Source organism: Stenella coeruleoalba (genome assembly GCF_951394435.1).
Source record: "Stenella coeruleoalba genome assembly, chromosome: 3".
Lineage (NCBI taxonomy): Eukaryota > Metazoa > Chordata > Mammalia > Artiodactyla > Delphinidae > Stenella > Stenella coeruleoalba.
The window spans coordinates 156,763,156-156,776,339 of NC_137148.1; the positions used below are offsets into that span (position 1 = coordinate 156,763,156).

Genomic DNA, 13,184 nt, shown 5'->3' on the forward strand with positions numbered 1-13,184 from the left:
CATATATATGTGTAGCTAAACCGAAAAGAATGATACTATGACTGTGAATTTATAATACAGGTATTAAGACTAGAGACAGCCTGGGACTGAAAATTCTAAATTCTCATCAAAACCCAAGAGGACAGCTGCTGGGAAAGAAAAATCGGCCTAAACCTTTCATCATGGTGTGGAAAAAGAAAAGTGGACTTTAAGTAAAGCATTTGGGTGGGAGTGGTATAATTATTTTTAAATTTTGAGAGAATCCTATGTATTACATTTATAAATTTGAAAAGTTTAATGAAATGGATGATAGACAAAGGAATATAAACTGTAAAACCCCAACAAGAAGAGGGAGAAATCCTGAATAGACCAATAACCACAGAAGCAATTTGTAAAGATTTATTCAAAGAAGATACCAATCCCCGGTCTAAAACGAAGTCTAGTGTTGTTCGAATGGGAATACGTATGCAGGAAGTCCTGTGGAGGGCTAGGCAGGCCCAGATATTTTAAGGAAGTCGATTTCTAGATCCTCAAGTTTCACAGGCACTCTTTCTTCCACTCTACAGAAGAACCACAATTCATTCCTTGTTCAATATCTTGTCCTCTTTTTTTAAAAAATAAACTTATTTTTTCATTTATTTAATTTTTGGCTGCATTGGGTCTTCACTGCTGCAGGCGGGTTTTCTCTAGTTGCTGAGAGTGGGGGCTACTCTGTTGCGGTGCGCAGGCTTCTCATTGCAGTGGCTTCTCTTGTTGCGGAGCATGGGCTCTAGGCACGCGGGCTTCAGTAGTTGTGGCTCATGGGCTCTAGAGCGCAGGCTCAGTAGTTGTGGTGCGTGGGCTTAGTTGCTCCACGGCATGTGGGATCTTCCCAGACCAGGGCGCAAACCCGTGTCCCCTGCATTGGCAGGCAGATTCTTAACCACTGCGCCACCAGGGAAGCCCCCATATCTTCCTCTTGATGCACTGACCTGGGGTGCAGAAAGTCTCACACACCAAATGGAGGTGAAACCTCCTTTGATGATTAATCAAGTCACCCAAAACATGAAGAGCCTCCAGTCTCTCTCATTGCTTTGTTGAACTTAGTTAAACTTGGTCTTGGGAGAGAGGGTTGGTCTCCAGCCCTCTGCTGGGTATCCTGAATTTGGAGAGTTAAAAAAAAATTTCCCCCACAAATATGAATATATATAATTGTTTTCAGTCTCAATACTCATCCCTTGGATATGCCATTAACTTGATGGACACGTTCAATAAGTTAAATGAGCCAAACTGAAGCTCCAAGTTTTTGATGAAAATGGATTTCAAGTACATGTAAACTAACTTTTAAATAATTAAGTAATTAATTAATTTTGGCCATATGGGACTTAGTTCCCTGACTAGGGATCAAACCCGTGTCCCCTGCAGTGGAAGTGTGCAGTCCCAACCACTGGACAACCAGGGAATTCCCTAAACACTTTTTGTCAAAAAATATTGTATTGGCAAGGTGTAATGAAATAAGCAATGTTTAGATATCCCCAACCATTTTGAGTGTTCTGAGTTAAACAGAGTGAAAGAATTATAAGGCATAATTATCATCTGATAAGTTTTGATAAAGTCTTTTTTTGGGAACTTCCCAGAGGTAGAGAAATTTCTTTAATGTGACTAGGTTGTATCCTTTTGCAAGTAAGGTGATTTTCATTTGAACAAAATGAATATTTGAACAAAAATGAACAAAATTTTGACATTAGATCAATGTGATTTGGGGCATATAACTTAGAAGGAGTTCAAAAATTGAACAACATTACTATAACAAAACTGTCCATTTCATACCTGAGTCACTTTGCTGTACAGCAGAAATTAACATGACATTGTAAATCAACTATACTTCAATAAAACTTAAAAAAAATATTTGGTAGAATTTACCAATGGGAAAAAAAAACCTGTCCATTTCTATTTCTTATTTATATGAGCCAGATTTCTCAAGGATCACATCTATAAAAAATCAAAAAATAGGAATAAAATTGATTCTGAGTCCTATCACATTTTATCAGTAAATATATATATTCATCTACAAGTACATGCTAATGAAAAAACCAACACCAGCTCATGAAGAGAAGTAATTCCAAGAAAAATTTATGTATAATTACTTATAAAATTATATTCCTTTAATTAACTTAGCATTACTAATAATTCTAATGGTAATTTGTTCCAGAAGAAAAAAATTTTTTTAAATTAATTTATTTATTTTTGGCTGCATTGGGTCTTTGTTACTGAGCACAGGCTTTCTCTAGTTGTGGCGAGAGGGGGCTACTCTTCGTTGCGGTGTGTGAGCTTCTCATTGTGGTGGCTTCTCTTGTTGCAGAGCATGGGGTCTAGGCCCGCGGGCTTCAGTAGTTGTGGCTCGCGGGCTTTAGAGTGTAGGCTCAGTAGTTGTGGTACATGGGCTTAGTTGCTCGTGGCACGTGGGATCTTCCTGGACCAGGGCTCGAGCCCGTGTCCCCTGCATTGGCAGGCAGAGTCTTAACCACTGCACCACTAGGGAAGCCCAAGAAAAAATATTTTATACACTCAGCTTTAGTCACAAGAAAAGTTTATTACATTTTAATTAATTTACATATTTTTTTCTGAGATGTATGATAGGATGACCAATAAAAAAATTTAAAACATACGTAAGTGGATTGGAAATTCAAGTCCAAGGAATAAAAGGGAAAAATGTAAAAATTTCAAATATTAATTAACTTGTTATTTATTTTTAAGATGGATGGTAGTGTTATCAAATCATTAAGGTATTTATATACCACTTGATACACTTAAAAGAATGATATCATGGTTTTATTTTAAAAAGTCAATTTTACAATAAACCAGAAAATGTATTCTAAACTTTAAAATTATGATGAAGAATTTTATGTATCAACTTTAAAAGCTGAAGATTTTTGGGGGGGGTGGTCATGTGAACAAAAAATGTGAAGACTAGTGCTTAAGGCAGTGGCTCCTACCATCGTTCCTGGGAACACAGCAGTGTTCTGCAGCCATCTCATCCATCCCGTGGTTGGGTTAGTCACCTATTCCCATTTGAGCTCAATTTAGGGTCATGGAAAATTGGAGCTGGAAGGATCTTTAAGCTGTTTCATCTCTCAGTTTTATTAGCTTTGTGACCTTGGCTAAGCTGTTCACATCTCTAAGCTTTGTTAATAATAGTTCAACACAACACACAGAATGTCACAAAATTCCACACTTATTGAATTGCCAAGTAAATGGTCTGATCAGGGATCTCAACCTTGACTGTTGTAGAGGGGCTGGGCCTGTAACATAAAAGAGTGACCCAGTGAGAGGACAAGCTGGAGAGAACGTGCAGCCACCCTCTTGCTGGAGGAATGCTGATTGATCATATGTGCCAGATGGGAGTTTTCAGGAGAAGCTGGTGATCTGGATTTTTATGGAAAACCTGGCAATTGGCTAAAAAAATTTTAAATGCTTATAAAAGCATTTAAGTATAAACTATGCAGGAGAGAAAAAAATGCAACTACCAGCCACAAACATCTCAAAGGGCTGCTCTATACCTTTGGTGTAGAGAATAAGTATTCACTTCAGGGAGTGGATTCTACAATTTTTTTTGTTTTTTGATCGGGTTCTGAATTATAGAGAATTAACTAGGTTCTTTATAAATTTGAGTTTTAGTTTTGATTAGCCCTTTGGTGTCTTGAAAGATCTTATAATACAGTATGGTGTTACCCTGTACTGACAAAGCCATTTTACACTTTCCTAATTTTCCGGAATTTTCACTTATCTCAATGGCTAACTTAAGGAGTTCAGCAATGTGAAATGAAAAAGTCATTGTACTTCATTTTGGAAGGAGCAATATCACTTGTGAAGAAGTGCTCTGACACATGGAAAAAAAATTTGCCATGGAAGACAACAGAGAAAGGCATAATACATATCACCTACCTAATGCCAAATATATATCTAAATACTTTAAAAATTAAAGAATGACTTCTTCAGTGAGTTTTGTTATTCATCCTTTAGGACAGGGGTCCCTATCCACCGGGCCACGGACCAGTACTGGTCTGTGGCCTGTCAGGAAGTGGGCCACACAGCAGGAGGTGAGTGGCGGGTGAGTGAGCGAAGTTTCACCTGTATTTACAGCTGCTCCCCATCACTTGCATTACCACCTGAGTCCTGCCTTCTGTCAGATCAGCAGCGGCACTGGATTGTCATAGGAGCACGAGCCCTACTGTGAACTGTGTATGCGAGGGATTTAGGTTGCATGCTCCTTATGAGAATCTAATGCCTGATGATCTGAGGCAGTGATGCTAGCGCTGGGGAGTGGCTGCAAATACAGATTATCATTAGCAGAGAGGTTTGACTGCACAGAGAACATAAACAATTGCTTGCAGACTCATATCAAAACCCTATCAGTGACTGGCAAGTGAAGACAAGCTCAGGGCTCCCACTGATTCTGCATTATCGTGAGTTGTATAATTATTTCATTGTATATTACAATGTAATAATAATAGAAATAAAGTGCCCAATAAATGTAACATGCTTGAATCATCTCGAAACCATTCCCCCCACCAAGTCTGTGGAAAAATTGTCTTCCATGAAACTGGTCCCTGGTGCCAAAAAGCTTGGGGACCACTGCTTTAGGAGGAGGCATTACTTTAAAAAGCACGATGTAGAACGCTGTGTGTGTATACTGTGGTTTGTGTGAAAACTGTGTGTATAGAGATGAAAGCACGTTACATGCACAGACACTCTGAAACACAGTAGGATTGGGGACAGTTTCTGGGAAGGAGGACTTATTCTACACTGAGTGTCCTTTAGTACAGTTTGATTTTTGTTTTTGTTTTACCATGTGTATTACCTTTAGAAAAAATACCAAAAAACCAAACAAGATAACTACAGAGAATGCAATCATTGTGGCAAGTTGTGCTACCAGACCCCACGTGGGATAACATTTTAAAACAAGTATTCAAAGCGTTCCACATTCCATGACATTCCACAGCTTTTTCCTTAAACCTGTATCACCAAAAAAATTTTATCTGGCAAGAGTGCTGCTAACATTCAGTCTCCGCTCCTTCACCACTCCCTCTGAATAATCTCTGTTCTCACTGCTTTTGTAAGCAGATAAGCAGATCAATGGAAAAGAGATGAAATGAGCCAGCCCTGATTGGAGTGGTGGCTGCCATCTTCTCCTGACTTGCTTTTCTGAGGCCTCTGCAGAGCATGCTACCCAGGGTTCAGTTCCTTTTCCCCATCCCCACTCCTGTCCTACCTGATGGCTTCAAATCTGGGTTACTCTCGGAGTAACAGCTCATTCCAGCTGTTCCCCACACTTCTGCCCTCAGTAAGCCATGTTCACAATTTTCACCAAATTTGAGTGGCAGTTATTTACTTAATATTTTCTTTAAATTGACTAATTAAAAATCCATATGTATATATTACAGCATTTTACTTATAAAATTATTTAAAGGCATCAAGGCATTGAGGTGATGTGACTAAGAGCACAGGCTTGAGAGGCAGCCTGGCTTGGTTCAAGTCCTGGCTCTGCCATTTCTAAGTAAACTTTTGTCAAATTACTTCTCTTTAATGCAGTTTCCCTCTTTATAAATAGGGGATAACAAAGGTACCTACCACGTGGGGCAGGCTATGTGGGCGGAGGCATGAAGTCAACCTCTCCCTCCCATGGCCCTAAGTGACAGCAATTTCCTGCAGGGATGCAGTCCCTATCTGGTTGGGTGGGTGAGAGGCTGCTGCCCAGTGCCTGCCTAACGTGCTGTGGCGCTGCCAGCCCGGGGCAGGCCAGTGCATACCTGGCCCTGCCCTGAGAGTCAGACAGCATAACCCCAACCCTCCCTGCGGCAGCACTGGTCATGCAGCGTGGTCAGGGAGGGGTGGGGACAAGCCCTAGGGCAGTTCAAGTGGAACAGAGAGGCCAAGAACCTGTCCCAGGAAGACAGTGGAAGATGGGACCACACAAAAGCCGGCTCCAAGGCCCCCACACATGCTCCTTTGTCCCATCAGACTTCACTTAATACAAATTCAAAGACAAAATTAGTAAGAATTTCTATCATGGGGCACTTCTGAGTACCTGGCCGTGCACAATCACACTGATTAAAGCCTGCATTGATTGCATATCATGAAGCCAGTTCAGCGATCACCTAGGATTATTGTGAAGATTAAATGAACTAATGTATGTACAGACCTAAGACTAATATCTGGCACCTAGGAAGCACAATATAAATGCTGGGTATTATTTATAGCATTACCATAAATAGAAAACAAGTATTTTTCAAATATGCATTTGTTCAACAAATATTTATTATTCTGTGCTAGGCACAGTTCTAGGCACTGGCACATTTTATTTATCACCGAACAGCTAACATGTATTATTTGCTTACTAAGAAGGCTCCAGAAGACCCCATGCCTTGACTCTCAGGACTGACCACCAATGGTGGGCATACAGTCAAACACCCATTGATGCGTGTAAAGGTAGCGAGCTAGTGGCAACTAGATTCCTGAGTTAAACAGGCTCCTTCGTTACCTTCTAGTCTACTTTCTATCGCCAAAGAAATATTGTTTTCTATCTCGTCAGATTTTAAACTTTCCTCAGTAATCTTCCTTAACCAATGAAACTGTCACAATCCACTATCCTTGTGCCAGTGCTGACTTCTACATCAAATATACATTGGACAGGATGGAATCAAGAAACCTCAAAGGCAGGGACTTCCCTGGTGGTCCAGTGGTAAAGAATCTGCCTTCCAATGCAGGGGACGCTGGTTGGATCCCTGGCTGGGGAACTAAGATCCCACATGCTACGGGGCAACTAAGCCCGCACGCCTCAATAAGAGAGCCCCCATGCTGCAAACCACAAAGCCCAGGCACCCTGGAGCCTGCGCGCCACAACTAGAGAGAATCATGTGCGCCTCAGTGAAGATCTCAAGTGCTGCAACTAAGACCTGACGCAGCCAAAAAAATAAAGTAAAATAAATATTAAAAAAGAGTACTTGTTAAAAAAAAAAAGGAACCTCAAAGGCACACTATAATATAATGCTTCTTAGAGAGCACTCCACAGTCTTTAGTGAACTCTGCCCCACAGCACTTTGTGTGATGAAAATGTTCTCACTGCACAATCCAATACAGTAGCCACTAGCCACGTGTAGACTACTGAGCACTTCAAATATGGCTGTTGTGACTGAGGAACTGAATTTTTAACATTTAAACATCACGTGTGGGTAGTGGATACTGTATTGGTTGGCACAGATCTAAATATCTGGCTTTACAGGGCTAAGTCACACTCTAAATATCATAATCATTTAATGTTGCCGTTCTCACTCATTTGCTAAAACTCTGTTATAGATGACAAAGGCTTAAAAGGACTATAAGAGATCATTGGGTGAACCACAAAATTCCTATTTAACAGGTTGGGAAATGTGATGACTTTTCTGCATGACACAGCTAGTTGGTTGTAGAGCTCACCTGGAACCCTCACCCCCTTAATTCCGCCTTGGTGCTTTGACTCCCCGGTGAGCCGGGATGCGCCGTCAACAACTGGAGGTGTGAGCTAGGATGGCATTTTGAGATTTAAAGCAGAGAACAGTACGGTTTCATTTCTTAAGTAAGTCCTTTAAAAATTAATAAGGACTACCTAAGCTTAAACTCGTACATTTTAAAGTATAAAGCTCACCAGTGAGAATAAGAATGCTGCCTGGGGAACACAACTAGAAGTGAAGTCGCCCCGGTCTCAGTCCACCCACGTCCACGTATTTATCTCGGCATGGATACACGGTATAAAGAAAACAGACAAGTAGTTAGGCGAGTTAACAGGATGTTTTTTTAACAACCTAACAGGCTGAGTCGGTTAAGCGCCCTTGCCAGCCTGGCTCCCACAGTAAAACGACCACCCGTCCCACAGAAAGCTCGTAGGTCGCACCCAGCCGAAGCCTACCTGCGCGCGGCGCGCCGTCCGCGCCGCCCGCGCCGCCCGCGCCGCCGCCCGCGCCGCCGTCCGCGCCGCCCAGCCCAGCGGCCGCGCGCAGCGCGCTTCCGCAGCTCGCCGACAGGTTGCCAGTGGCCCTCCGCGCCAGGGTCAGGATGGGCGCCGACCAGCCTTCCGCCGCCGCACGCGGCTTCGCCACCCTCCGCAGTTCGCCTGGGCCCGGCAGCTGGCTCCGGTCCACGATCTCAAACTCTTCTCCCGGCTCCGGCTCCGGCTCCTGCCCCGCCCGGGACCCGTCTTCCCCGTCGGCCATCTTGGTCTTGTCACGTGGCCCCGGCAGGCAGCGGACTCGGCGCGGGCGGGCGCTTTGCCCTTGGTGCTAGTTTTTCGTGTTCGCGACGGGCTTTCCTCTTTATTGCCCTCCTTTCTTTTCTGTCATTTTAAAAAAGTTCGGGAAAGTGCAAATCATAAGGAGCACCTACGTTCTCATCACCTGGGAGGACTTGTTTTCGTGGAAGTTATTCTTGGGCTTTCTCCTTTTGTTGTGGTGCATCCAATCTGGCTTGGGCACAGCCCACGTGGCCGTAGTTTTTTTTGTGTGACACTATTTCCTCTTTTTCATTTTCATTTCATACTTTACTTCTCCTTAGTGATTTTTCTGCAGCAGTTTTCAGAACAAGCCCTAAAAGAGCGGGTAACGAAACTGTGGGACAGGTGAGGCAGGAAAGCAGGACTTTTTTTTTTTTAATAACTAAAATCTACAACTTGTTAGGAAAGAGCACACTATGGTGGACTGGGAATCAGAAGATCCGGACTCTGCTATTAATTAGTTAAATGGTGGTAATAATAAAAATAATAAAACCAATTAAGTAAGGAGCACATGGCAGACGAGAATAATTGTGATGACTATCCGTTACTCAACTATGTGGCTTGGGCCAGACGCTCGCAGCAACTAGAGAAAGCCTGTGCGCAGCAGTGAGGACCCAACACAAACAAAAATTTAAAAAAATAAATTAAAAAAAAATTTAAGTTGCAGATATTTAGAAATCAAAAAATTTTTACATTAAAATTTGGATATTGGCCTTCTCTTGAGACATAAGAAGTCTTTTGCAACTCCGTATATTCTCTGATGGCAACAAACTGGTGGATTGGATGTTGGCTGCCCTTTTTTAAAAATTTTTTTAATTAAAATTTTTTTATCAGAGTGTAGTTGATTTACAATGTTGTGTTAGTTTCAAGTGTACAACAAAGTGATTTAGTTATACATATATGTATTCTTTTTCAGATTCTTTTACAATTTAGGTTATTACAGAGTATTGAGTAGACTTCTGGTGCTATACAGTAGGTCCTTATTGATTATCTATATATAGCATTGTGTATATATGTTAATCCCAACCTCCTAATTTATTCCCCCCCCTTACCCTTTGGTAACCATACGTTTTTCTTTGTTTTTTTAAATTTATTTTGGCTGCGTTGTGTCTTTCTTGCTGCATGTGGGCTTTCTGTAGTTGCAGCGAGTGGAGGATACTCTTCATTGTGGTGTGTGGGCTTCGCATTGCGGTGGCTTCTCTTGTTGCGGAGCACCTCTCGGCACGCGGGGCTTCAGTAGTCACAGCACGCCGGCTCAGTAGTTGTGGCTCATGGGCTTAGTTGCTCCGTGGCATATGGGATCTTCCTGGCCCAGGGGTCGAATCCATGTCCCCTGCATTGGCAGGCAGAGTCTTAACCATTGCGCCACCAGGGAAGTCCCCATAAGTTTGTTTTCTGACTCTGTGAGTCTGTTTCTATTTTGTAAATAAGTTCATTTGTATCACTTTTTTAGATTTCACATGTAAGTGATATCATATGATATTTGTCTTTGTTTTACTTCAATTAGTATGATAATCTCTATGTCCATCCATGTTGCTGCAAATGGCATTATTTTATTTTTATGGCTGAGTAATATTCCACTGTATATATGTACCACATCTTCTTTATCCATTCATCTGTTGATGGACATTTAGGTTGCTTCTATGTCTTGGCTGTTGTAAATAGTGCTGCAATGAACATTGGGGTACATGTATCTTTTTGAAGTATGGTTTTCTCCAGGTATATGCCCAGGAGTGAGATTGCTGGATAATATGGTATTGGGTTGGCCAAAAAGTGCGTTCGGTTTTTAAGTAAAAATAAAAGACACTTTTTTCATTTTCACCAAGAACTTTATTGAACAACATATTCACCCGTTTGTTCCACTACCCTCTGCCATTTTTCAGGCAACTTCATAATTCCATCTTCCCAAAACTTTTATCTTTTTGAGCAAAGAACTGTTCCAGGTACCGTTTACAGTCTTCCAGGGAATTGAAATTTTTTCCATTAAGAGAATTTTGTAAAGACCGAAATAAATGTAAATCCGAAGGTGCAATGTCTGGTGAATACAGCGGATGGATCAAAACTTCCCAGCCAAGCTCTAACAGTTTTTGCCTGGTCATCAAAGAAACATGTGGTCTTCCATTATCCTGATGGAAGATTATGAGTTTTCTGTTGACTAATCCTGGATGCTTTTCGTCGAGTGCTGCTTTCAGTTGGTCTAATTGGGAGCAGTACTTGTTGGAATTAATCGTTTGGTTTTCCAGAAGGAGCTTATAATAGAGGACTCCCTTCCAATCCCACCATATACAAAACATCACCTTCTTTGGATGAAGACCGGCCTTTGGTGTGGTTGGTGGTCGTTTATTTCACTTGCCCCACGATCTCTTCCAATCCACATTATTGTACAGTATCCACTTTTCATCGCCCTTCACAATTTGTTTTAAAAAACAGAACTTTTCCATTATGTTTAAGTAGAGAATCGCATGCGGAAATATGGTCAAGAAGGTTTTTTTCGCTTAACTTCTGTGGAACCCAAACATCAAAGCGATTAACATAACCAAGCTGGTGCAAATGATTTTCAATGCTTGATTTGGATATTTTGAGTAGGTAGGCTGTCTCCCGCGTGGTATAATGTTGATCTCAGTTAATGTCTTGATTTGATCGCTATCAACTTCAACTGGTCTACCTGACTGTGGAGCATCATCCAGTGAGAAATCTCCATCATGAAACTTCGCAAACCACTTTTGACATGTTCGATTGTTTCGAATGAAGTTAAAGACAACTAAGTGCTACTAGAGCCATCTTACAGAAAAAACTGAAAGAACATTTTGGCCAACCCAATAGCTCTATTTTTAGTTTTTTAAGGAACCTCCATACTGTTCTCCGTAGTGGCTGTACCAATTTACATTCCCACCAACAGTGTAGAAGGGGGTTCCCTTTTCTCCACACTCTCTCCAGCATTTATTGTTTGTAAATGGCTGCCCTTTTAGAAGCTAGGTCCTTCTGGCATCTTGGTCTAGCTCCTTTAACTAGTTTTTATGATCTGTCTGGTCCCTAGAGGCCAGTTATTTTCTGTGGGGAGAGTGGGGTGGGGAGTGACTGAGGAATTTGTGGGCTTGCTGTTTGAATTTTCACAATGTTTGGGGGGATGCTACTAGTCTTTACTGGAATAGGGTAGATGGCGTATTAGGTAGTCTGGAAGAACTGTCTGGATCCTTCATTACTTTCCAGTGTCGCTGGACAATCATGTAGGTGAAAAGCTTGTTTATAATGATCAGAGGCTGGAACCTAATTCCATTTTGCATAAAAATGTAAACTTTTTGGGGGGAGTAGTTTTGATATTCTGTCGGGCTAGGTTATGCTGCAGTAACAAATAACCCCCAAATCTTCGTGGTTTAACATAACAGAAATCTTTTTCTTATCGAGATATTGAATATAGTTTGCTATGCTATACAGTAAATCATTGTTATTTATCTGTTTTATATATGTAATGTGTATCTGTTAATCCCATACTCCTAATTTATCCCTCCTCCTGCTTCTCCTGTGGTAACCATAAGTTTGTTTTCTATGTCTGTGAGTCTGTATTTGTTTGTACATAAGTATATTTGTACTATTTTTTAGATTCCACATATAAGTGGTATCATATAATATTTGTTTTTCTCTGTCTGACTTACTTCACTTAGTATTATAATCTCTAGGTCCATCCATGTTGCTGCAAATGGTAATATTTCACTCATTTTTATGACTGAGTAATATTCTATTTTATATATATATATATCTCTCACATCTTCTTTACCCATTCATCTGTTGATGGACACTTAGGTTGCTTCCATGACTTGGCTATTATAAACAGTCCTGCTATGAATATGGGATACACGTATCTTTTCAAAGTAGAGTTTTTGTCTGTTCTGGATATATGCCCAGAAGAGCATTTTAACAAATGCCTTCTGTGTGGTTGGACCTAGTCCTTTTCTCCTCTCTTCTCAGACTTGTTTCTCGTGTCTTGGATTTCATTGGTCTGCTGCCTCCTGCTGAGTGTGATTCCTTCCTCTGCCCATTGCCATCACTCTCACTTAAAAAAAAATCTTTTGGAGGATTCTCAGACTCCATCTCTCAAATCAGACCCTGCCCGTCTATGCCCAGTACCACTGCCTGAGTGGATTCTTGCCTGGTTTGTAGTCACTCTCCAGGACACCTCCTTGTGCCTTGCAGCTTTACTTCCTCCATCTGTTCTAGACACCTCAGCCAAGGACTTCCAAGACCCAGGGCTGATCCTTTCACCTTCCTGCTTTCAAATCTCCCTTTGCTTCCCTGTGGCAGGAGGCTTTGTCTTGTCTATGTGCTGCAGTTGCAGATTGCTCATTTTCTCCTTGGTGTGGACTAGAGATTGAGTTTTGCAGCATCCCGGGAGGTTTGTGTGACTTGATTGAGACCAAAGTGGTAGCCAAAGAGATGGATCCTTGTGGCTTCATTGGGATTGTGAGTTGGCCTATCAGTAGGGAGCACTTTACTAATTTTGTCTCATATGTATATTTTGTACACTTTGACTTGCATTTCATAATCTAGGAGAGTTTCACTATCTGGACATAATTGGTACCCTGGAGCCAAGAATGTCCAATTAAGGTCAAATCATTTTTCTGAACAATGCAATATGAAGCACACACCATTGGCTGTGGTCTTCTGCCGTAAGTGTTTACCTACAAACAAAACAAGCTTTTAGAACAGCACTGTCTGATAGAACCCTTGGATGTAAATGTTTTAGATCTGTGCTGTTCTGTATGGTGGCCAGGAGCCACAGGTGGCCACTAAGCACTTGCAATGAAGCTCGTGTGACTGGGTTTTAGGAAACCTAGGGGAGAAAGGAAGAAGGGAGACAGCACCTGTAGTAAACAGTGAGACACACCTAGAAGGGGAAGCATCCCCTGGACCAGGTGGAACAGGC

At 41.5% G+C, this 13,184-nt stretch overlaps 1 protein-coding gene across 1 annotated transcript in view; it reads right to left on the reverse strand.

The window, feature by feature from the left end:
- The window catches only part of RUFY1 (RUN and FYVE domain containing 1), a 57,781-nt gene extending 48,792 nt beyond the window's left edge, over positions 1 to 8,989 (reverse strand). The window contains exon 1 of the mRNA XM_079915789.1: positions 7,904 to 8,989. Within this exon, the coding sequence (XP_079771915.1) occupies positions 7,904 to 8,207 (304 nt within the window). The 5' untranslated portion in view covers positions 8,208 to 8,989. The remainder of the gene's footprint in view (positions 1 to 7,903) is intronic.
- Between the last annotated feature and the right edge of the window lie 4,195 nt (positions 8,990 to 13,184).